Raw genomic sequence first — 26,402 nt, 5'->3', positions numbered from 1 at the left:
TATCTGGAAGGGATCAGGATGGCCTGCTATAGCAGGTAGGGATTAATGAGGCAAATCATCCTTTGGACAATGGGCTTAAACCACACGCAAGTTGTACTCCTTTCAAACATGAGTTTGGGATCAAAAAAGGAAAAACTGCATGTTTTAATGTCCCATAGGCAATCTAATAGTTCTTTTTTTTCTTTGTAAACTATGAATCAATTTAATAGCCCTTCTGGATATAATCTGTTCCTGTATGGAAAACAGGATTCAGAGAAATCTGGAGATCACTTAGCTCCTCGTTTTTCCCCGAGGCAAGATGAATATATACAGATCTCAAGATGAATATATGCAGATCTACATAATTTTTGACACATTTGTCTAACGTGTTCCTAAAAATCTCCCATGGTGGAAGTGGCATCCCTTTTTTAGGCAGTCTATTCTACTGCTTACGTATTTGCTTTCAGTACCGCTTCTGTACTATGGTGCCATTTGCTCAGGGATTTCCACAGCTATGAACAAGAAAAACACTGAAATGAACATGTCCTCATCTACACTTTTTAACAGGCTTCAATGTTTAGATTGCTTGTAGAAGAAATTAAAGAATTTGAGACTGCCTAGTTCTGTGATATAAGGAGAGTTGCTATATCTCACTGTGCTCCATTCCCTTATAGTCAGTAAAATAAGATCAGCACAGAAATGATGGGCATTTAGGCCTTCTTCAGCAACAATTTCTAAAATCTTTATGTGCAAAGCAATCGCAGCTATATTATACAGCTGTTACTGCTGTTAATAAAAGCAACCATGCCTTATGGCGACAGAAATAAGAGACTCACTGCTGCTTTTGCACTGTCTCATGGTCTTGGATTAACTGGGTTCTACAGTTGCAAATCCATGATAGTAACAGACACAGTTCTTCCAGAAGCACTTGCCCTATGGGGTGGCTGTCGGGTAGGAGAAGGCAGCATATGTGGAAGTCTCTCGTCTCAGTCCCTGTCCTTGGTGCGTTCTTTACAGGTGAAGCTCTGCGCACCGAGGAAGGAGGGCAGGGAAACCCCTGTTTTGCCACCCAGTCACTTTGTCTGGGCAGTGTCCCTGCCCACTGCCAGCTCTGTCAGCTTTGCTTTCCCTTTTAATCCCATTATCATCATATTAGAACACAGAGGTAGCTCATAAAATTTATAAGCACTTGTATTTTAAGAGAAGCTTGAACAATGGGAAAAGGGATATTACATAAACCTAAAATGTATCAGTGAAGTTTCATTTGTCCTAAACCTCTGGAGTCTCATTGCTACTAGTTTCAAAGGTCATAAAATAAAACAATGTGTGAAAGGTAGATGACAAATCTGTTGGGGATAATGCTTAAATATGCTCGTCCTGGCAGGAAAAGAATGAGTTACCACCAAGGAATCCTGGGCAGACTGGCTCTGCAGGAGCTGCAGTACCTTTCCGTGTTTTCACTGCAGACAGCGCTCCCGTAAGTCACGGTTCGACACGCACTTACAGCCTTGTGCTGCCACTGACAGGCGTGATTGCTGCCACGGACAAGGCAGAGGGGTTTGCATGACAGAAGCATTCTTTACATTGGAAACTAATCCTTTAGCATATGTGGAGTTAATAATTCAGATACAACAACTGAAAAGCCTAGCTGATCAAATGTAATTCTTTTATCAAGCATCTTCTGTAAACACAATGAAAATATAATCCTGCCATATTTAAGAAATAATTAAAAATAATCTATGCCTTTGAAAGTTTTAACTACAAAATTTAAAGCATGCTAGATGTTAATGAACAAAAGTATTTACCCAAGGACCATACAGAACTATTTTCCATTATCTCCCAAGTGTGTATTTATGTGGGATTTTCACTGCACTTCTAGTTCAGGGGAATGGCAAATCATTCTACACACAATCCCAGGTCACTATGGCTGTAAACTTAGAGCGAGATCATGCACTTGTCTCCACCAAGCTGCATGTGAGCTGTTCAAAACAGGGTCTGTCTTTTTTCCTTTTTAGAAAAAGAGGTCTGGCCATGGGGTTAGGAGTGAGCATGTTCTTGTCATGGGTGCAGTTCTTCTAAAGATACGGTGAGATACTGACCATGGATGGCTGAACACGAGAGCAGAAATGAAGTCTGCTATTTTAGATACCGTATTATATAAAAGTTCTTTGACTGTTATGTGAGAAAGGATCTGGGGACTAAGCTTATGATGTCTATTTTTTTTTTTTTTTTTCCCCAAAAGAACATATGCAGTGTATTTCATTTTCCCGCATTGTACTGAAAAAAAAAAAAGTTAAAAAAAAATAGCAATGAAAAGGACTCCCAAATCAGATACCTCAAGCTCTCTCTCCAGAATGTTTAATGCTTAATTACCATCTTGTATCTAAATTATATACATTAGCCAAAGAAAATGAACACACACACGCGCACACGCCATCCAATTGTCCTTTTATATTTTTATTCGGTGTTAAGTAACTCCACAAGAAAACAAAATCAGTTACTCTGGTGTACGTGAAATCAGAACAATACAACCACTTGAAGCAAAAAGTAGAAACAAATTTCAGCCCAGGAATGGAAAACTGATACTTCAGTGCTATGCATATGCAATGCGCTTCATACCACAGTGCGGTTCAGCGTATGCCAACCTGTAATGCTTCTGTTGTTGGTGTTTTGTTGGTTGTTGTTGTGTGTGTTTCTATCCATACAGAAAAACTAAAAACCACACTTCAACTCTCACTGAAAGCTTTAGAGCTTTAGCCATTAAACTATGAAAACAAGTAAAGACAATTTGTTATTGCCCAAGCTCAAGTTACGATTTTATTTTCCCCAAAGGTGCTGGAATTATTACATGCCACAATGTAATTATAAGCAACACCTTTGTCATTTTTGAGCCCTTTCTTACCAAAGAAGCAGCTCTAGCCAAAATTAACTGAGCTGAAGTTTGTGTTTGAAATATGTCCATTTGGTCATTTCTTGTTCTCGAATGAAGTTCTATTCCATTCTTCACTGCAGTGACTCGAAGAATTTGTGTGTTAAGTTCTTTTTTACTTTCATGTTACAGTTAACTAGTTCTCAGTGCAGGTGCTAAACAACCTCTCAAGGAAGCTCCAGAAGAAAGTAAAATATATAAAAATCTATCCAAAGTCTGCAAATAAATTAAGGAAAGAAAGTGTAAAGTGTCGAAAGATCTGTTGTATGAATACAAACCCTAAAACATAGTCTAAGAGGAGGACCAAAAGAAAGTCCTCGGGTAAGGACAAACCAAGCCAGTTTTCAGTAAGGATCTCAACAAAAGCATTGCGCAAAGAGCGGCATGGTTCTCCAACCATGGATTTCAATTCTTACATTATCAACTGAATAAAGGCAACAAAACCCGGTTACTCAGAAACCCAGCACAGAACATATTTCAAAGGCAGTTCAGCTCACATTTCACACAGCTATAGTTTTCATGAGGTTTATTGCCTGTCAAAATTCATGGTTAAGCTTTTCAAGTCAGTATTGGACTTCCTGCACTTCCTGATGTTATAGACATGCTGCTATTGTATAGACTAGTTAGTTGTTGTTGTTTTTTAAACTATGAGTTGGTGAAAACTTAGAATGTTTAGTTTTGCAAATATTGCTCCTCCTGGCTTATACATTTTGCATAATGTCTTAAAAGCACAAGGAGTTGATAGTCTTGTACAGATGCAACTTTGACAATGTATTGACTTTCTAAGTTAAGAAAATAAAATTTAAAAGCAAGTCACATAAAGCAACAATCACTACTGCAATCACACGTGTATGTTGTAAGTCATTGCTTTCCCTGCCCCCACCCACCACACACATAACTTGCCCCACACATTCTCTCAGAAACACAAAATGAACTACGAGATTTACTAAATTACAGCCACAACAGCAGCTAACTGCAGCAGCCACAGGATTTCTTTCAAGTGAAGCACTGACCCTTTGCATTTAAAACACTGAACACTCTGAGCATTTTAGATAGTTTCAGTCATTCAGGCTCAAGTTCAGTACAGGATGCTTTTGCAGGTTACATGAATGCTATCATCTGCAACAAGACAACATTCTCATTACTCGTTACAAAATTCACAACAATCCACTCACCACCCCAGTGGTTTATTATTTTTGGTGTTACTTTTTAAACGTCTGCCCCACATTGGCAAGTTGCTAAAAAGGACAAGAAAAAAAAAAAAAAAAGAAAAAAAGGGAAAAAACCACTCACATTGCCTCCATACCTACAAAAAAATCCTTGGCTTCTCCAGTTAGCAAAAATACAAACCATGGTATCCTCAGTGTTGGTTTGCGGGAGGGGGGAATCATAGGATAGAAAACACAGTTTCTGTAAGTCTCTAAAGCACAACCCTGTTGTTCCTACTTCAAAATTATGAGATTTACTGAATGAAGACTGGACAAGTCATTCATGCTTTTCTCGGGCGCTCAGAAAGGCACTGATAGATTACAGTGTTAAGTATTTATCTCCCAGTTCTTAAAGAACAAAGCCTAATGTGCAGAAAGCTGAAGTCTCAGAATAGCAGAAGTAGTTGTAGACACTGCGATGCTAAGAAGGTAGTAATAGTGGTAGGGCTACAGTTACGAATGAAAATAACTGCAATTAAGATGCAAAAAAGCAGTGGTACTACTAAGACAAGCACATGCACATCCATTCTTGATTTGACAACACAATCTAGTCTAGTTCAAATAGCCAAGAATTTAACAGGGTTTTTTTGGGGGTGGGGGGGGAAAAAAAAATCTTCAATAGGACAGCTGTGTCCTCATCTATAAAATCAGCAAGAAGAGAAAGATAAATACACATCTGAATCCATTAACTGAAGAAGAAACTCAAGTTGTTGTTTTAGAGCTACAGACCCTCAAGAAATATAGTTTTCCATCTCATGTTCCTTTTAAATCATCTGTTCTACTCTGCAGTTTTTATAGTTGAGTTCGAGAAAAAAGCTCTTCCTCACACGGATCAGCCCATTCACTTCCACCTTCTGAAGCTGTGTCTGCAGAGCCGGAGCTATCGCTGGAGTAGATCTTCTTCCTGAAGCCATTTGGTTTTGCCTCAGCATTTATATCATCTGCACATCTTGCTTCATAAACAGAAGAAACCTAAGGATTTAAACTGACAGTGTTGATGGGGAACAAAAAAGAACATGCTCGCTTTTGTCTGGGCTGCGAGGTTACATAATTTTGTAGCTGTTGACGAGAGATGTCCCAATTACAGGGCAAGTCCGCTTTCCTGACTTAGTCCACTGTGTAGGAAGGATTGCAGAACATCGGGGGAAAAGGTGGGGCTTTTATTAGTTTTTCCTATTCCTTAATTTCAGGATTTGCACAAACCAGCAAGAGAATCAAAAGTGAACTCTGAATGCATCATTATCACAGTTCATGTTAGAAAATGACTCTAAAAGTTATCTACAAAATGTGGTAGTAAGTGTTAAATATGAAGAAAACACAGCACAGATCTGACTAACTTAATGCAAACCCAACATATTTTCAGCTGAATCAGTAAAGCTATAGCAAGCATGTCACAGTGTAAATTTACCTGTTACCATCACTATAAAGTTTAAAAGTACATCAGTAAGTGCACAGGTAAACAAAAAAATTTCCCTATGGAAAAAAAATGGTGGTTTTTTGCTTGTAAATAAGACAGAATTCAGCATACATTATGTTTACTCCTATAGTTACCAGTCCTTTCTGCCTTTGTAGTGCACATCAGCCCACTCTACACTTACTGAAATTAGAAGCTGAGGAAAAAAAGACTCATGTTTAACATAGGCAACAAGCTAAAGCCAAGTGTTCCCAAAAGAAACTGAATTTGCTTAACTACTAGAAGTACAACTGGGGCTGTAATCCCCCAAGTATTAATACAACACTGAGGTGTTTTCAGAAGAACGCTCGAGACACAGAGGAGATTAAAAAACTAAGCAAGGAAAGAAAAGCTTTAGAAGGTTCTTGCAGAAATTTCATTTGAGGCCAGACTGAAAACTGCGATGAAAGGAAAGATGTAGCACACTCTCATAAAATAAACAAAAAGAACTCCTCCCCCAAATCAATGACAAACTTACCATATTAAAATCTAAAAGATGTTCATCATCATTGGATATTTCCTTTGCATCTGCAAATTCTCCTACACCATTCTCTCCCTTGGCATTTGTATAACACTCTTAGATTGTGTTTGTGGGGGTGTTTCAGAGGAAAAAGGAAGAAAAAACAATTGAGGAACATTGTTATTTACATTTAGCCAAAACAAAATCATCTAGAGAAGCATCGTTGAAATTCACACTCTAAGTCATGAAAACTCTGTACTTGTGGGTGTTTTAGTTTGACATCCTTAAAGAGAAGAGCTTAATACCTTAATGAAGCACCATCAAATCTTATCTAGATAACCAAATTTAAAAAAAAAAAAAAAAAAAAAAGCAGCTACTTAGTTAATGGAAACATCTAAAATAGTAAGGTACAAAGACAAATAATTACTTTTTTATTATAAATGGTTCGGTGTATTTTTTAATTCTGATACTGCAGTTTTCCAGATCATTCCTATTTTTATACCCACACAAAATACACTGCAACAGCAGCCTGATCCTGACTTAAGCTCAAAAAAAAAAAAAGTTGACACAAATGGCTGTGGTTTCTACTTACCAGAGTAAATTTCCAGATATAATACCAACATATATCACAGAGATATATATGGATCACATGCATCGATATCCACATATAAAAAATACCCATACAGAAAACCGGATACAGCTAAAGACTTGTGAAAGAATAACATTAGTTCTGAGGATAAACCTCTTGGTTTTTAAACTTAGTCTAAAAGAGGAAATTGTGCAACTGTTGTACTTCACAGAAATTCTGCCACTGTATTGAGCAGGTTCTGGACTTCACAGTATTTTGTGCTGTATATTCTGTCTTCCTCTGATGAAATAAGGTGGTGAAACACTGAGACAGTTCTGCAGGATCACCAGCGGATGTCAGCAAAAGGATGACACAATTCACTCACAGGAATGGAAGGATTACTGTGTTAAATACATCCTCAAAGAGTGTGAGTCACTACATTTGCTACTACACCAATAATGACTCTGAAATTATCGCTGTGGGGAAAAAATGAAACTTTACAAAAGGACACTAAATATCTCTACTTTGTAAATACTGAGGGTTTTTTTCTAATATGGGAGGTTCTGTGACCAGTACCGGAGGGAAATCAAAGTCCTGCAGGCATTGACCTCTTTCACTGTGCAAACACACTTCTATAGTTGGGAGTGAAGTATGTGAAGATGCTCTTGAAAGTAACCCCAACTGTTCTAAACACCACAGTAAAGAGCATTTACTGTGGCACCGAGAACACTGTTTAGTTGGTTGCACTTTAAGGTGCACTCCAAAAATAGTTCAGTAATAATTACCAGCTAATTTACTTCCAGGTTATTAAGGAGGCAGGTTTCTGATCAAAACTTTTTTGCACTGAGCCTCTAGCAGCAGAAAGTCTGTCAATTTGGTATACAAAACGTTCTTATTTAGCTTCTTGCCTTCTCCCCAGAAAAGGTAAATTGGTTTGAAGGCAAAAAAACCCCACGAAACCAAAACTGTCTGGATTCTCGCCTGTCCACTGAAAGCCTGGGCTTGGGCCAGCTGTCAGATGCTATGAATTCTTGGGAGACAAGAGAGAGTGTGGCCGCGCACCTGCTTCTGCCGGCGAGCAGCCGCCCTGCGGGGCTGGACTTACTCTGTGCGGGACAGAAAAATTCCCAGATTGTCACTATGAAAGGAGTCGCCAGGAGGCAAATCCCTCTCCTTCCCAGCTGGAGGGAAATACCACACATTCACTGAATAACTGGCATGTCATTTATGTGAACCCATAAAAGGTAATTACCATGTTTTCACATCCTTAAAAAATTAGCTACCTAATAAATATTATTCAGGTTGAAACATTCAAAAATGTAATAAAGTATTTTCAGAGTCAGAGAAGAATATTCTGGCTCTGGAACAGAATAAGTTTGCATAAATATTAAGAATATTTTAAAAGTACTTCTATTTTAAAACTATTTAGAAACATGCTAGAGATTTATGCACCTGAACCATCCCAGTTCTCTCTGAGATAAGAGTATTATGAAAGGGTTTGTTTGTTTTCAATACAGATGGCAGTTCCAGTGTCATCTGCAGCAATTCCAATCTGTAAGAAAGAGCATTTCATTCTAACACAGGTGCAAGAGCAAGTTAGGTCAAACAGGCACAGCTTCTTACCTTCACACTGTGATGCAGGAAAAAGGGGAGAATAGAGCGCCTTTTCCCACCAACATTGCTTTTCCTGGCTGCCACTCATTCTCTGCAGATTAGTATTCAATACAGGAAAGTGTTTAGACAATAATCACACTTCATTATGCCATAAATAATATACTTACATGTGTAAGAGGAAACTCTGGTATTACAACCAATTTGCTAGGTCTTAAAGGTCACACTGATTTCTAACACTAACAGGAAAGGACTGTCAAACTACGATAGAACATCCATTATCTGAACTCTTATAATCAATATGAACTCCACGCAGGGGCTCGTACTTTGTCGATATAGAGTTGTACAAAGCCAGAACAAAAAGATGAATGCCAGCCCTCCACTTCATAATCTAAGTACAACAAGAAAACACAGATGAGCTACTCAAGAGATGAAAATACAATGAAGCAACATCAGTCAACATGACAAACAATTCAGTGTAAAACAAAACAGAAAAGCAAACAAAATGCGGCAAAATTTAAAGTATTACCATCAATGGGATAACATAAAATTAGAGAATGTGTCAACATGAGGGAAAACTGGTTATGAGGATGATTAATAATATGACTTTATGCTAAAAATAATCTAAATCTACTCACTAAAAATGCCTAAATACTCTCTCCCCACCTTTTAATGCTATTTAAGTTTACCCTGTCCTTATGAAATTAATGGACATGGCTAAAATACCAAAGGCTTGTCACAATAGACATGTCCCTGTTTTGTAACTGCATCTGTGGTAACCTCATCAACCTGCAAAAGATGATGCCAGCTTGTAACATTCCTTATAGATATTAAACAGAATGATTCAAAAACTATAGTACAACTAGCTACTGCAAACAGTAACAAAGGAGCTTCAACACCAGGTTTCTATCCAGCTTCCTCTTCTGTAAATCTGAGAACACTGAAGCATGGAAAATGAATGAATCTCGTTCTGTTCCTCCTAAAGCTGCTGTAGACCTACAAACCCACAGAACCTAAAGTCAGAAACACCTATGACTTAATATAAGAGAAATCCCTCTCAACCCAAATAAGCAACTCAAGAGTTCTCTATTCTGAAACGTGTGCCAGATTAAACCTTTCTCCCTGTAAAATTCTGCTATAATGAATACTGAAATTATCCATGCTGGTTTCCTCTCATAACACCAAAGAAGTCCTTTTGGAACAACCCTCCAAAAGCTCACACTCCAACTCCAGAAAAGGGAGTTCTTAGAAAATGAAACCATAGTTAAAAAAAAGCTCTAGGGTATTTGAAGCAGGACTTAGTAAGAAATATGTGCATTTGCAAATAAATTCAATCATGGAAGCTTCACTCTGCTGCTGACTACAGACAGCGGCAGCCAAACTCCACAGGCACAAAGCTTTATTAAGTTCCAAGTTTCCCCCATCGCTGGTGTCGTGAGAAGCTGGATGAACCATTGCAGGTCACAAGCAAAGCCATCTCGAGTTGGGCAGGTGTAAGAAGCTCCAGCAGCCCTGATTCCAGGGCTAAGTCGCCATCAGAGCCTGTGCATCTGCTTCAGGCTGGGCCAGGGACTGAACTGGTGTCGACTGCAGCTGCCTCAGCTCCCGTGTCCTCCCAGCCCTGCCTAGGGACCGGAGCAGAGAAAGCCAGACACAACTCTGAGCTGAGCGCAGCAGCAGCCCAGCAAGACTTCAGTCTGAGCTCCGACCTGGCCCCCTTGCCCCCACGCTGACCCTCGTGGAATGACTTGTCTTCATTTCTAAACCAGCATTAAGGCCAGACATATAAAGCAGAAGGACAGAGGTAGAAAGACCCACTATTTGGGGGTTTTGTTTGGGAGGTGACGGGCACGAGCTGATCTCCATTTTATATATTCAGTGTTTACTATAATTGCATGGTCTATCATCATGAAAATTGCTGTGAATTAAAGAAATATTCCCAATTAGTATATTCAAAATACCAACTCCGGAATAGTACCATGACTCTACCTTCCTTTATTGGCATTCTTCCCCTTTAAAAATGGCATTTTCAATTTATGCTTCCTCCTTCTCTCTCACACATACCCACATACACTTCCAGTGTTCTATGAAAAGTTTTACTAAATTCTCCGGCTACTCATCTAAATAGCTATTTTTCTCAATGATATTGGTATTAGAAATTGCCAGCGGAAGCCCTTCCTCTCTGAAACTATTCATAATTGTTTTACTTTATTCTTAAGCAGAGCTCAAAGACAATAAGGCAAACCCAACCGCAATGCTGCAGCACTCTCAGTCTTGCTGCAGGTCTGACAGAAGGCTGATGGGGTTTCTTTTTCTACAGCCAGACATACGGTAACAGAGGCTTCTCTTAGAGCCTGATGTGATGTAAAAATCACTTGAGGACTTCAGCATTCCCAAGCACAAACACTACTGTAATGTTATAGTTACACAAGATTCTCCTGCCAGGAGTCCTGGATTTCAGCCACAACGGTCTACGAATTTTAAATAGATTTGGGTCAGAATTGTGCAGTTACATGCAGAAACTACAAGTCCAATTCTGCTTCTGTCCCCTTGTTACCTCGCCCATACTGAGAGTTAAGCCAACAGCAGAAAAATAATTTTAATGTTTGCTTTGCTAATGCTTGTACAAGAGTTTGAAAAATAGTTTCAAAACTTTAAATAGCACTTGTAAGACTTTCACTGGCATCTAGCTCACATTTGTTTCTTCCAACATCATTTTATGTCTTTTTTCTCAAAGGAACCTTCCTAAGAACTTCATATAACAGCAGGGCTGTCCACTTAGGTCTTTCATCCAAAATTTCAAATGAAACCTCTGGTATACAAAAGAACAACCATTCTTCGCAAACATCAACACAAATATTTTCTGAAGGAATAAAAGCAAGTATTACATTTTTTTCAACTAAAAAACCCCAAAACCTAGTGCTGCTTCAAAGATCAAACCATAGTGAAACGACTCTGTAATCTAACTGGTGTAAAGCACATAACTTAGGAGGAGAGATTTTGTAGGTTAAAGTTGGTAACAACCACTTGTATTTCATAGAATCATTGAGTAGTTTGGGTTGGAAGGGACCTTCAAAGGTCAGCTAGTCCAACCCCCAATTTGATCTCCAGCATAACAATGGAAAAGCATTTCAGTATTTTAAGGATACAATTGAATAAAATAGAAAACAAGCAGAGAAGTGAAAGATTATTTCCTGCAGCATGAACGCCATTTCCTACAACCCCTGGGATTTTTCCTCACCTCTTCCACTCACATGCATGTTTGAAATAAAGCAGCTCAGGAAGACTACTGTTCTACACAGCTTTATTGTATTGCTGCTTTATCCACAAGACTACTATGGAAAGCAGTATGTAATTCATTATCTGCTGAAGCTGCATTGTGAGTACGCAGCAAAATATCTTATTATATTGATCTGGGGAAAATAACAGGCTGCTGTGGTGAAGACACTTGGGCCTGCCAGAACCAATGCCCGGGAGGAGCATTTCACACTTCTGCTCGTTTTGCTCATGTAAACTGTTCCATACTCACTAGAGCAAGGGAGGTACCCAACACCAGGGTTTTCAGATGTGACCAGCAAGCAGCCTGATAAACAGCACATTTGCGTGGGGCTGGTGGGTTGCTGACAGAGCTGAAATTTAACTCGGGGTTCTGTACGACAGGACACTAAGCCAACTGTTACAAATACCTCTGACAGGGACATTTAGGCAGGCAAGGAAACGACGACTACCAAAGGTGGGAAAGACCAGGTCTAGAGGTATGAAAGCAGAATTCAAGGTAAAAAGACCAAATCATATGATAAAATTATAAACCTGGTACTGTCACATCTGCAGTATGAGGTTTTATTGCCTGAATCATAGAGGTGCAGCTGGAAAAACCACAAAACAAAAGGTAGGAGAAATCTGGAGGAGGACAGAGGGGTGAGGTTCCTTTCCCCTCTCCTTATGCATACACATGTATTAAAAGGGAAGTTCATGTTATTAAATTTTAAAAAATATATGTATATATAAAAATATTTCTCCTTGGGTAAGAGCTTGATTGTTCATACGAGTAGTTCATTAGGAATTTACTTTATTCTTTCTTCTAGGCAGAATAAAACAGATCTTTTTTGCAACCTCAGATACATTTCTTAGAGAGCATTTATGAATATGCAACACATTTTTTCTTCTCCAACAAGAACAGATATAAGTGGTACTTAACAACTTAAACCTTATTTTATCAACAATCTGCATGGGGGAAATCTTAGTATGCTGGTTTTGGCTGTTCCTTAACTAACAATTTTGTATGAAGTAGCAAACATTTTTGTTGATTTCCTTGCTTCCATCACAAGTTTTTCCCTACAGTTGCAGACAAAAGCCTACAGCAAATTCATATGGCAGATCAGTCACTTGCTAGTTAGAAAAGTTACATTGGTCAGAACTTCAAGCATCTTCTCAGAGCTGGAGTCTACAGTCTGAAGGACCACCTGCCTGCAGGTCTTCAAAAAAGCACACTTCCAGTATTTTACAAACAGTTTCATTAAACTTTCCAGCCACTCATCTAAATAGCTATTTTTTTCATCTAAATTGATATGCCTTTCAGGAGAGACTACTTGGGCTTTAGATACTCATTTGCAGCCACCCACACTGAATATTCCTGCTCTTTCAGAATGCACACCGAGAGCGACTGAGGCAGTGGCAAGAGTTTTGCAGAATCTGAACAGAATAAGCACTAAAGCCTCATGATCTGAATATTATCTGAAGTGTTACGACTGACAGGTTTGTGACCAACTACAGAAAAAGTCCTATTAATCTGTAAGTATCACAGAATCACAGAATCACAGAATGTTAGGGATTGGAAGGGACCTCAAAAGATCATCTAGTCCAATCCCCCTGCCAGAGCAGGAAAACTTAGGTGAGGTTACACAGGAAGGCGTCCAGGCGGGTTTTGAATGTCTCCAGAGAAGGAGAATCCACAACCCCCCTGGGCAAATTTCCTTGAACTTGCTCTGCATCCCCTTACTATCAGAAAGAATACAAGAAACACATGAATAGTTTAGAAGTCAAAGCAGCAGTTAAACCCTTGAGTCCCATTCCAAAAGATCAGATCCGAATTTTAGTTCATCAGCTACCCAGGGAAGATACATCTGGCTCAAGAAGCTAGTCACAAATGAATGAAGGGAGTCTGGTCTAGACTTCCCATTCTTAAAACCTATTTGGCGGTCACCTAATTCTCAAATTTAACTGAAAATACATGTGTAAGGGACCCCACCAGATCATCGAGTCTCTACTCTTGCACACAGCCAGAATCACCGGCAATGCACTATTCCTACACCCTGCATCTCTTCAAGACATTTCCCACTGCTTCCCTAAAAATAGAGCCTTACAGTAAGCTCATTTTCTGGTTAGAATTAGTTTTCTTCAATTTCCCTTGCTGTGATTTAAGGTCGTCACATGCACTTTCTTTGTGTTTACCAGAGCCTACACCAAAACACAGCTTTTTCCTCATCTCCTGTAACTGTGAACATGGCTTCTGTAAAAATGCTGGGTTCTTCTTCAGGTCTCTGTTTTCAAAACTAGTGATCTCTGTGCTGCTCTCCTCAGGACATCTTTCCTGATACAGGGTGATCACAGCTCAGCCCAATACTCCAGCAGAAGACTTTCCAGCTCCAGAGGAGCAATTACTGCTCCTCTTTACAGAAGGGCTTTCCTATTTATATACCACGACTCTGGCTTTTGCAGTGTGTTATTGCTAATTCATGCTCAGCTCATGATCTACTGCAAGATGCTTTCCTGTTTCACATCATTTTCTCACCTGCCACTCAACACACTCTGTTTGTGAAGAGGATTATTATTTTCTTTAGAAGTCTGTATTTGTCCCTGCTGGATTGCATTTTATTTTTCAGACCATTTCTCCAATGTAACAGCCTTTTGATTCTAATCCTGTCTTCCAGTGTAACTGCAGAACTTCCCAGTTTGATATCATCAGGGATTTTCATAAACATGTATTTTACACCCCCGACCAGAAAAAATTAATCATCTCCCTTGTCCTCTAGTAAGCCACAGACTGTTATTTTGAGAGTGCAATCTTTCTGCCAAACCAATACTTAAAAACTTTCTCCGTTTCTCAGGCATCTGTGCTACGTACAGTTTAAAACATTTATTCAGGGAATTAAGAGAGCCATCCATAACGCCCCAAGTTCCATTATCCTTTTTAAGAAGACAGAAAATATATAAAAGGCAAACACATTTCCATCTCCTGTGTGCTTTCAAACAAGTATTCTACTAAGCTTTTTTCAAATTAGTTGCTGCTCATGATATTCAGCTAAATATTCCTATGACTAGCTGAAACAGTGTACTGTTATCTGTACTACTTCTTTGCTTAATTGTCTTTCCACCAACAATTCAAACAGTGACAAAAAATGCACTATACGATACCTTTTTGACATCATCTTTTCACGGCTTTCCAAGCTTGTTAGTTCTGTCTCAGAAATATCCTTTAGTCATTTTCCTGTTTCTGACTTACTTCCAGGACTTTCAGTTGTACTAGTTCTTTATTTTATTGGCTTATTTTAAACCTTGCTTTTTTCCTCATTATTTTTGTGCTACAATTGTGAACTCCACAAGATACTTTCACCCTTCAAAATCTCAGCAAATTAATGTCTTATTAATTAGAAAGAGCTCAAAGTCTTTGTAGGTGTTTTTATCATGTGCCATGATCGGCACTTACCAAGAACTACCTGGACCAAGCCCTTCTCAGCCCCAAATTACTCTTTTACAGTAAAGTCCTTTGTTTTGTATGTGGACAACTTCATGTGCTCTTGAATGTTTTTCCCACTTGATTCTCCTCATTTTAAAGCATAAAGCAGACCTCTCTGCATTTTGTCTCTTATTACTACCCTGGTTTATGGCAGGTTACTTCCTACACTACTGACCTCAGCACCAATGTACATCAGTCACCTCTCTTCCTCTCTCGCCAGCCCCTCCTAAAGGATTATACACTTACATTGCACTACTCCAGTCAAGCAAAGTACTTCAACAACTCTAACAGGCCAATTAAGTAATGAGATCATAAACACTTGAGGTTTTCGCCAGTAAAGTTTATCCTAGACATGTTCAGACCTCAAAAGTCTGATACTGATCCCAACAAAACCCACGAGTCTGTTTATCCACGTCAAGGACTCAATAATATAGGCATCCTTAGGGCGCACCTACTAGATCAGAGCCCATTTAAAATTTGTTGGCCAGAGATTGAGTGTTATTGAGAGAACATAAACTGGACCAGACTGTACTTACCCACGACTCCACAGCTAAATGGTAAGAACATTTACTTGGAAGAAAAAGGACTGTACTTCAGCAGGTATTTTTGGTTGGTTTTGTTGTTGTTGGGAGTGGGTGTGTTGGGTTTAGTTCCAGTGGTGGTTTTTTGTTTGGTTTTAATCTTAAAGCTAGGTATATAATTATCATTCACTTTTGAAGGAGTTATTGGCAAATTCCTGTTGCAAAATACACTATAATTCCAAAAGAAGTGCGCTCATATAGAAGATAAGTGGGAGGAAACGGAACCAGATTTTTCTACAGTCCTATAAACTAGAGTTATTCAAAGATGTGTGTTTGCACGGCACGCATATAATTCAAGTTTATGTGATGCAAAACTGAATGTTTTACTATTACACTGTGGTCTACGTCAGTATTTTCACATCCATTACTCAAGCAAAAATATTGAAGGTACCTCAGAACACGGCTCAAACTTCATGTTAGATAACAGTGAGTTAAACAGTAATTTTTATGTTAAGTCAACAGAAGGAAGCACAGAAGTTTCATTTAAAAAATCCTTTACAAATATTGACCTATACTAATCAGTCAATTCCACAGCCTCTGCTCCAGTTAAAAACTCTTTTTCCCATGCAGGTATATGTGGAGTATCTGGGAAGAATGCTTCTCCTAAACCATTCTAGAATAGGTATTTTATATTGATTTTGTTTACGTTCATGAAAATAATTAATTCTCTTAAAAGAAATTAATTCTCCTAAAAAGAAAAAAGTTCACATACAGAAGATATACTTGCATGACATTTGCACTCCTTCCTGCACACAATATAGTAATCTTTACTGATTAAAGTTTACTTCACAATCAATGTATGAAAATTGGTTTAATGCATAAAACCCCTCTTATTTTACAGATAGTCTTAACTACAATAACAAATGTAGATAAATGTTCTCAAGCCAAAAAGTCTGTTATCTTCAGCTGCCCAGTGATGGCCCTCAGAAAAGCCCGGGGGACATCTTGGGACACGCTCGACGCCGGAGGGCTAGTGAACCCCGGCTTCTGAGTTCAAGTTGTAATCAGGCTCCTGAAGCCCCCTAGGAAGAGCTTAATTGCAAACCAAATTGGAGTCTAGACTGTGGAGATGGTTGTTGGCCCTTCGTACTTCTTACTGGCTTATGATTTTGAAGATGTGAAAATGCCTACAAGATCATGCAACCTGAGCAAGGGAAGCCATTAGTTGCACTAAGGAACTTAAAGCAAATAAAACACCAGAGCTTTACGAGCACTATTCAGTACCAAAGCTTTTTTCCAAGCCTCATAGCTAAAACAAACTATGGAACCACTGTAAACTTATACCAGACATTTGGTACTTTCTTGAACGGATAACTGGTTGATGATGAGAATAAACATCCTCATGGAGAACTAAGCATCCAGAATGGAGATCTGAAAAGGGCTGGAAGGAACTTTAGACCCTTGCTATCACAAATAACTGTATTATACCATTTGTTCATTCATTATGCCCTACTGCATGATGAACTTCAGTTCTGCTTAGTCTGGGTAAAAGGCAATTTCCAAATCTGTTCTGACTTACAGACTAAGTTTATTCATTTTTTTGGTGACTGTTTTGCCAAGGCCTGGCACAAACCCAGAAACTTCCAGACTTCAGAAAAGATTCTGAGCCGCTTCATCGCCATTAACTTAACAGAGCGGCAGGAGTCAAGATGGCTAGAAAAGGCCTGAAAAAGTCAAATTTTATTCTCCTATGCAAGCAGGAGACATCAACTTTTGACATTGGGAAAAGAAGCTGCAATAGCAACTAATTTAAAGGAGGATCAGAGGATAAACAAATGAAGAAGAAGGAAAATAAGGAACTCTGATTCTGTTCAAAAAAAAGGCAGGTTAGCTTTAGTCTCAGCAAGAAAAAGGTTAGTTTTCCCATACATGCATTAGTGTTTCAAACTTGTAATTGAGGAGCATACAATCACCCAATACAAGCTGGATGCAACTCTTCAGTTGAAAACAAAAAAAATTCTTCCTAATGTAGATACTACACTGCTGAGTATGTGGAAGCCACATGGCTGATGACGAAAAGAAAATGTAAGATGCAACTTATAACTATCCAGACATCATCTCTGGGCTGGCTGCAGAAATAATTTTAGAATAGAGACCAACAACAACCATCTAGTCCAACTGCTTGACCACTTCAGGGCTGAGCAAAAGTTCAAGCATGCTAAGGGCATTGTCCAAATGCCTCTGAAACACTGACAGGCTTGGGGCATCAACCACCTCTCTAGGAAGCCTGCTCCAGAGTCTGACCACCCTCTTGATAAAGAAATGCTTCCTAATGTCCACTGGATCCCAGATAGAAAAGTTCAGCACCTCCCTCTCCATATCCCCTCCTCAGGAAGCTGTAGAGAGCAATGCGGTCACCCCTCAGCCTCTTCTTCTCCAGACAAACCCAGAGTCCTCAGCCACTCCTCATGGGACGTTCCTTCCAGCCCTGCCACCAGCTTTGGTGCCCTCCTCTGGAAGCATTCAAGGACCTTCATTGTGATGGTCAAATATTTCTTGTCAAGAGCAGAGGGAGCTCACAGCAAGAACTTGGATATATTTGGCTGGAAGGGATTTTTGCTATTGGACATTATTTAATCTATGGCTACGATGACGTGGAAGAAAACTCAGAGCTTAACCCGTAGTTATAGTGAGGCCTCCTTACAGTACTGTGGTAGCAATGGATATTTTACTTTCATGTTTTATTTCTTTTTGTTTCTACGCTGACAAGGAACATTTTAATTTGCAGACAATTAAGCCTTTCTACAAATCTTTCTTCCCTGAAGTTTACATCCAATAATTCAAACTCTTCTACTTGGAAGTAACTATAATTCATATTGCAAAGACTGACTTCAGATCTTCCTCTTCAAAATTTTAAAATAGGTTTGAATCAAAATCAATAGTATCTTATTACCCAAACTTTATGCACTTTTTAACATATTGCAGGTAAATCAGATAAGCTAAAAACATAAGATAAACAGATTTTAAAGCCACGTGAGTGTACACATGCATATATTTTTAAAGGTATGCAAGATGACACCATAATGCCTAAAGATGGTTGATTTTTCACAGAATCACAGAATGACTGAAGTTCAAAAGTACCTCTGGAGGTCATCATGTCCAACTCCTCCTGCTCAAGCTGGGCCACCTAGAGCAGGTTGCCCAGGATCTTGCCCAGATGTCTTTTGAATATCTCCACGGATGGAGACTCCACAACTCTCCTGGGCAACCTGTGCCAGAGCTAGTTCACCCTTACAGTGAAATAATTTTTCCTTATGTTCAGATGGAACCTCCAGTGTTTCTACAAAACTGTATTTTTCTAGAGAACTATACAATTACAAATGTTTAAATTGAACTGTCACATGACAAATTGTTGGTTATCAGCCCCCAGCTGCATATTCTGTAATTTTATATATCCACATACCTCTTCAAGCTCTCCTGAAGAAACAGGATTATCCTCGTATGTAGGGAAATGGCACCCTGCTTTACAACTGCAAAACCTGGCAGTCTCCTCACGTGGCTCCACTATTCTGCAGCTGACTTTAGAGCTCTCCGTCGCCCTCCCATCTAGAGATTCTTTCATACTGCATTCTAAACAGGGATCTTGGTTTCCTACTGGCAACATCCCAGCCGACTCTTCTTGGGAATCCAATGATGTTTGCGCACTCTTCTCCATTCCAGACTTTTTTAATCTGGGAAGAAATTTTCCAGATTCGAGCTCTGATTTTCCATAATAATGCCCTTCTTTTTCTGCATCTTCTTCCAGAGGTTTGAGATCTGCTTGTGGATCCTCAAATACATCTACTTGAGAAGACACAGCAATACCTCCCTCATCTTTTTCTGACTCAAATTCTGACTCGCTTCCACCACCTGGAGAAAGTTCAGATGCAGAAATGGGGCGAAAGTGAGTCCTTGGAGAAATCCGTATAGCCCTGTACTGCGTTCGATCAACACCACATATCCTGGGGTGTAAAACCTCACTGTCTGAATCAGAGCACAGAATTGACTTAGGTTTAAAACTAGGGCTGAAAGACGCAATTCCTTCTGGCTCAAACGAACACTCTACATGAAGAACTTGTGAAAATGGATTGTTTAGATCAAAGGAAGAGAATGAGTATTCAAGCCCCGGTTCTTCAACTTGAAAGTTACCACAAGCTCCCAGTAAGTCTTCATGGAAGATAAAAGAAAACCCCTTATTTAATCCGTTATCTCCACTCTTTGATTGCTCACTCTGTTCAAATGATACAAATGGCCTCCATAATTGCCTATGACCAGGGGCAAAGCTATTACCTGGAGTCATAAAAACATCTGTACCAGCTATGGTCACTACATCAGAAGCTGCACATTGTAATAAGCTCCCTTTTGAGTGACCAGGTGGCACCACTGCCCATTCACCATCACTGTTAAATGTTTTGAGCTCCCCATAAACACCACCAAGTATAAATGAGTTTTCTTTATCCTGGTTAACATCCCAAGGTTTTGATGGTGTAGTATAGTCACCACCATCTACTTTCGATAAATCATTGGAGACAAAGGCTCTCTTCTCTAAATTCTCCTTTTGACCTTCCCAAAGATGATATTCTGATCTCTGCACTGCTTTATTGGGCTCCTGCAGGGTTTCAACTTTTGCTTCTGTATCCAAACAGCAGCAATAGTTATTTACATCAGTTGAAAACAATTCATCTTCTATTCCTTCTATTTCTACCATGGCTGCAGAATTTCTGTCTGTCATATTTGTCCAAATATCTTTAATAACCCCTGAGCTGTAGCCATCTCCATGTGGACTGCTTTCACTACACCCTTGTGTAGTTTCATAGTCTTTACTTTCTGCTTTTTGTTCTAGCTGAATACCACAGACAGATTCTAGCTTAGATTTTTTTTTGAAAATCAAAGTGGGCATTTCTCCTAGCGTTCTAGCTTGTTGCTGGCAGGTTTCTTCTGGCAAAAAATCTAGAATTTCTTCATCTACGTAACTCGAAGACACTCTAGGAACTACATAATTCATATCTTCTGCATTAAATTGCGTGGATTCTTCATATGGAATATTTAAAGTCTCATTGTCTGAACGTGTTTCTTCTGAGTGTGACCATGGACTACAGGTTCTTGTTGAAAGATTGGAACAGTGTTCATTTTCATCAAAGGCACTATTTTTGGTCCATATTAGCAATCTAGACTGTGTTTTCCCAAGAATATTAGCAGTGCTACTAGAATCTGCATTTTCATTTCCCAAGTTGAGTGTTTCAAAAGAAAATGGTAAAACAGAGTTACTGCATTGCACTTCAAACACTGAAAAACAAGAGTTTATACCAGACCCTTCATTAATATCTGAAAAGAGCTCTTGATTGCCAGCAAGCATGTGTGAATTAAGCATTGTGCTGTCTAAGATGGGGGAGAATCTGATCGGAGAATCTCCTCCAAAACTTTCCCCATCTGCATCACCAGAACTAGAAGATGAACAGCACTCCCAAAATTGAGCTAAATTACTAAGGTCTTGCAAGAACCACCCTTCAGCACCAACAGAGCTGGTCGAATCTGTCCATATTGCACTTTCCCCTTGCAACTCCATTCCATCTAACACTATGCAACATTCTGCCTCAAAATCAGTTTTTTCTTTACTCTTTTGTCGAATCATATTTAAAATCCGACTTTCCCCTTGCATCGTTTCTGAGGCACCAGGATCCAACATGGATTGATCAATATCCACTTCATAGAAGTGTGTTAGTTCTGACAGATGAACATCATCTAAATATTTGTCGTCCTCTGGTTGAGAACATATTGAGGTCCCAGCGAGGTCAATATCCTCATTTAGAACTGCAGGCATTTCTACAAAGTGACCATCGATGAAAGTACCTGCTGCGAGGTATGTTTTATGAATATTATTGTTGCTAATACAAAGACCATGCACTGATTCAGACAGCTCTTCTACAGCCTCTGATGTTACGCCACATATATCTTCTCTGTTGCGGTACGTAGTCTCCAGCTTGCTTTTCCTGCTAAGAGGAACGAAGTACTCTGTGATCGGCTCAGTGTACCACAAGGGCTCTTCTTTATATTCCTTTTCATTTCTGCTGTCTAAATACAAATCTTTTCCATCGTTACCACCAGCTTCTTTTCTTCCAATTTCTTTTAATGGCCTTTTACCTCTTTTGCACAGCTGTTTGACGGACCCACTGCTACTGCTGCTACTGCTTCCGCTGTGGACTTTTCTATCGGCCTTTTCACCAGATTTCACTGAAAGCCTGCTTTGCCCATTACGCCCTTTTTTGTTTCGAACCTCTCTTGTTTTGTGCCTTACTTTAATACATTTCATTGATGCCTTGTATTCACCTTGATTACCACTAGAACTTGAGCCAGCCTCACTGGATCCAGATGACCAGGAGCGAGGACGCATCTTTCCCTCAGATTTATGTCGGACTTGCTTTTTGTACAAAACAGGCTTCTCTTCAACAGTGTTGTTACTAAACTTGTTTTCTTTCTCGTTTTTACTTTTCTTCTGCTGGGTTCTTTCCTGTACAGTGGCAGATGCTTTATTACTTCTGTCTTTAGTTACTTCACTTTCACTATTGCAGTCCTTTGGAGAAGATGTATCCGTGCTAGTTGGTGGAGCAGTGGATGAAGATGAGGAGCTAGAGTAAGAGCATACTTTGGATTTATTCCATACAGTCATAATTTCCTGCAGGCAAACTGGCTTTTCAGAGAGGGGAGGAAATGCTTCATAGTACCTGAAAGCAAAACAAAAAAGGTCACATTCAGATGGTAGAACTTCACACAGGCATTCAGATTAAGAAGTATTATTAAAGCACATTGAAACACTACCAATCATAGTCGAAAAATCTAGTTTGTTCTACATATGCACATGCCAGTCATTGCATGGTTTATTTGAATGATAAAAAGGGCAGATTAAGATAATATTTAAAAGTGTTTATATTAATATATGTTTAAAAACATACTGCCATGTAAAACAATCCCATTTTTAAGGAGTACTAGACTTCACAGCAGACAGAAATCCTGGATGCTTAAAGCAGTGAAGGCCTGACTCCAGATTTAGTAGATATTGTAGCAATTCACTACAGTCATCTTAAACATGTTTGATTTAGAGTAAAAATGAGGAAGCCCTGAATTTCAGTCAGTTCAGTCCCAAATTTCAGTTTTTTAAACTCTCCTTTGTGAAATGAGACACTGCCTGTTAAGTTCTACACAGTTTGATTGTCCAGTTATTTTTAAAAAGCTATTGCAAAAAAAAATTAGTTCTTAACAGCTTTGTGCAACAGGGACAAGATTAAAATACATTCTGCAACATTTAAAGTAGTAGGTGTTTGGCAGTAAAGAGATTTATACTCAATCACATATATTTCAATGAAAATCTATTAAAAAGCATTTAGAAGTCAATTAAGTTAAATGAGCATTAGCACAAACAGCTCCCTGAATAAGTATCATCCATTTAGCAATACTTCTACTAGACTGTTGCTACCTATGGTTATTACTAAGAGATACAGAAGCAGTTGTATCTCCAAGAAAAGTCAATGATAAAACTCCTGGGTACTTCAGTAACACTGGACTCTGGTTCTTGGTAACTAGCAGGCCACTCTGGTTGGAAAGAGTTTAAAGGTTATAAGTTTCAGTTTCCCATTTTTGGAACAGAAGACAAAAAGTTCTGAACAAGACAGAACAAGGGGTGATGGTTTTAAACTAAAAGAGGAGAGATTCAGCCTAGAGATGAAGACGACTTCTTTTACAATGAGGGTGGTAAACCCCTGGCCCATGTTGGCCAGAGAGGTGGTAGATGCCCAATCGCTGGAGACATCCCAGGCCAGGCTGGACGGGGCTCTGAGCAACATGATCTGGGTGAAGATGTCCCTGCTCATGGCAGGGGTTGGAGCAGCGGACCTTTGAAAGTCCCTTCCAACCCAAATTATTCTATGAACCCAGGAAACTGACTCTCTCCTTGCAAATCTAATGTGTCAATTAATGCTGTTTTAAAGGCTTTTCTTTTGTCTAGTTGACTTCATCTTAAGGAAACTAAAATACAGTATGGTTTGAGTTCTGCAAACAGTCAAAACAAAGCAGTGAGGACTTTGCCAGAAATTAAACTAGCCCATGGTACCAAATACCCATATTTGAATATACAAGATTAACAAAAGAAGATGGCAGGAAAAAAATGTATTCCTTAATATCGAGAAAACTCCAGATTCCCCCCAGGTTAACTTCACTGTGTTAAAATACAGGAATAAAAGGAGAAAAGCATCTTAGATAGTAATAATAATAATAAAAAAATGCATACATTTCTACTTGATCCTTTGCTGTAGGAGATAAATCAGTCTCAGGAGACAAAGAGCCTTCTAACTTTTTGTGAATCTTCTCCTCTGTTTTGGAAGAAAATTCCAAATGCTTAATAGAAAAATTCAGAAAGCCAGTGTATTTTATAACAGTATTTAACAAAAAGCACCAGGATGTATACCTGTAATAGTAATAAATTACCATAAAACACTGTAAATAACAGAACAATTTATAGTCTGGTTATTATACATAAAGAAATTACAAGTTACCACCCCAGATTCAAGTTTTCCACAGTTGTCTTGTTAAGCCCTGCAAATGTCACCACACGTGACTGGCCAGCAACTGCATGCCACTTCACGGTTAGCAATTCCTCCACTAGGAGATTTCCTATTAAATTTTTACTTACTTCACACCCAAATTCTAATCTCCTTGCATTGGTACATATAAAAAAAATATTTAAACCAAAATCAACTATTTAACTAAATATTTTTAGGAATGGTTGCCCACTGAAAGGAAGTAGCCCTGCAGTAGCTGCTGTGCTTTGTGTGGAGGTAAAGGCAAATTTCCTGTGCGAGAGGTGACTCTAAGGATTCCTAATTCTTTATATTAAAATCTGTAAAATATAAAAAAAAATGCAGTGAGATAAACATTCATTTTACTTTTTATCATAATAAATAGTCAGCATCACCTTGGCTCAGTAAGGAAGTGTCACAGCATATCACTGCGAAATATTACGAGACAACTAGAATTACTGTTTAAAAACCAAAAAAGGGAATGGAAACAAACAACATGTTTTAAGCATGTAAATATTTATCCCTTATTTATTGCTATTTATATTACACAATAAGCATATTAATTTTACTGTTATTGTCGAAGGCTGCTACTATGTGCCTGAACAAACATTTATGTGCGAATGAACTTTCACTGGAGACATCACAATTTTGTATAATGCTCCCTGCCCTAAACTTGACAACATGAAGTCCCCGTTATCATTCCCCTAAAGCCTGGAAATTTTAAGCACAGCACTCTATGATGGCTACCTGGGTGCTTTTCACAGGAATAGTTGTTAATAGTATAGAACAGTTTTGAGGCCCATCTACTCTTTGGAAATATCAGTACACAAAAGGAACAGAATAAATACTTGATTTTGATTTATTTTGGTGGGGAAGGGGGATGCTGAATATGGAATATTTACTAAAAAGGCAGGCACAGCTGGATATGAACAGCTACAGCTTTCCATGAGGGAAACTCGCATTTGTGAATGGCTATTTCTTAGGTAAACAAAGCATACTAGTACAGACTTGCTTCAGCTATTTGAACGAAATTATTCAAATGTATTTTAAAACTGCATGGCGTGTATTAAAAGCTACTGAATTAACAGCCTGCTCCCCCACCCCTACATCTCAGAATGTTACACAGCTGAAAAATACAATATATGGCCTGAGAAGTTTAAAGATGATTTCCTCACCTTGCTTACTCTGAAGGTCTTTCAGTCTGGAGCAAAGCTCCTCCACTAGCGTTTCAATCCCAGAGCTCTGCACAACAAAAACAGGGCGGGAGCAGGGGGGGCGGGAGGACAAAAAAAAAAAAAAAAAAAAAAAAAATCAATACAGTAAACATATCTTGTCAGAGATGTATTTTTCTTTTTGCATAATAACTACAGGTTAAAAAGCAGCAAAAAATATTACGAGGTATAAATCCATTCCTAGAAATACATTAATTAGAGGCCAAAATGATTCCATGAAACATGTAGATACATTCATGCACGCAGGTTTCAAACTACAAGTCACACTGTTGCATTATTGTATATTCAAGATTTTGCAAACTCTGCAAAAACTGTCACATTTATTGCAGTGTATCACTTAGAATTTAGCCAAGAGCCTCATGAGAAAAGTTAAAGAATCAAGTGATCACTAAGATGCATTTTAAAAAGCTAAGCCTGACCCTTTTGGTTGCACAATTCATATCTGTGGACTGTTAAAAGGGTTCTGAAAATCAGGAGTGAAGGTGAAAAGGAGAACAGAATGGAGTCATATACACAGAGGTGGCACGGAGGGAGAGGAAAAGCTCCCACCGCATCTTTGTGCAAAACTTATCCCATAGTTTTGCCAGTTTATGATGCCCAGGTTTCCTAAACATTGTACTGTGTGCTCAGGAGAGCAGAAGGTAAAATAAAAAGCTTATTCATCTATAAGCCTTTATTTTCCTTCTTTGTTCTTCCACATAAACTTTCCATACACTCAAGCTTCCTTTTAAATCCCATTTCAGTGTTATTCTCACATGCTGCTGCTTCTACCATCTGCCTAGACCTGCAAGCAATTCTGGAGAAAACAATAGCAGCAGAACAGCAAATTACTGAAAAATAAACACACAGACAAAGTGGTACAATATACAACCAACCGTTCCATAGGAAAAAACCCTGTGCTGTTCTAATGGAATAGAAGTTGAATTCCAGTCAACAAAATACTACATACCAACCTACAGCCTGAAACGACCATTCCTGTTGGAAGGAAAACTAGGTGAGGTGAATACTGTGTAGGTATTTGTGTTCTTAGTATTTCGATGCTCAGGGATCACGTTTGGAGATAAGACTTTGCAATTTCTGTAACTACAAACGCAAG

The 26,402-nt window shown here is 38.8% G+C and overlaps 1 protein-coding gene across 3 annotated transcripts in view; it reads right to left on the bottom strand.

The window, feature by feature from the left end:
- Positions 1-2,415: 2,415 nt before the first annotated feature.
- Positions 2,416-26,402, bottom strand: part of KIAA0232 (KIAA0232 ortholog) — a 70,204-nt gene continuing 46,217 nt past the window's right edge. For all 3 annotated transcript variants that reach the window (XM_065634091.1, XM_065634092.1, XM_065634093.1), the window contains 6 exons: positions 25,250-25,316; positions 23,786-23,867; positions 18,929-22,226; positions 8,221-8,302; positions 6,048-6,145; positions 2,416-5,088 (listed from right to left, as the gene is read on the bottom strand). In XM_065634091.1, the coding sequence (XP_065490163.1) occupies positions 4,909-5,088; positions 6,048-6,145; positions 8,221-8,302; positions 18,929-22,226; positions 23,786-23,867; positions 25,250-25,316 (3,807 nt within the window). In that variant the 3' untranslated portion in view covers positions 2,416-4,908. The remainder of the gene's footprint in view (positions 5,089-6,047; positions 6,146-8,220; positions 8,303-18,928; positions 22,227-23,785; positions 23,868-25,249; positions 25,317-26,402) is intronic.

Source organism: Caloenas nicobarica, chromosome 4 (genome assembly GCF_036013445.1).
Source record: "Caloenas nicobarica isolate bCalNic1 chromosome 4, bCalNic1.hap1, whole genome shotgun sequence".
Taxonomy (NCBI): Eukaryota; Metazoa; Chordata; class Aves; order Columbiformes; family Columbidae; genus Caloenas; species Caloenas nicobarica.
The sequence above is the reverse complement of the archived record's forward strand: the minus strand, read 5'-3'. Positions and strand labels throughout refer to the sequence as shown.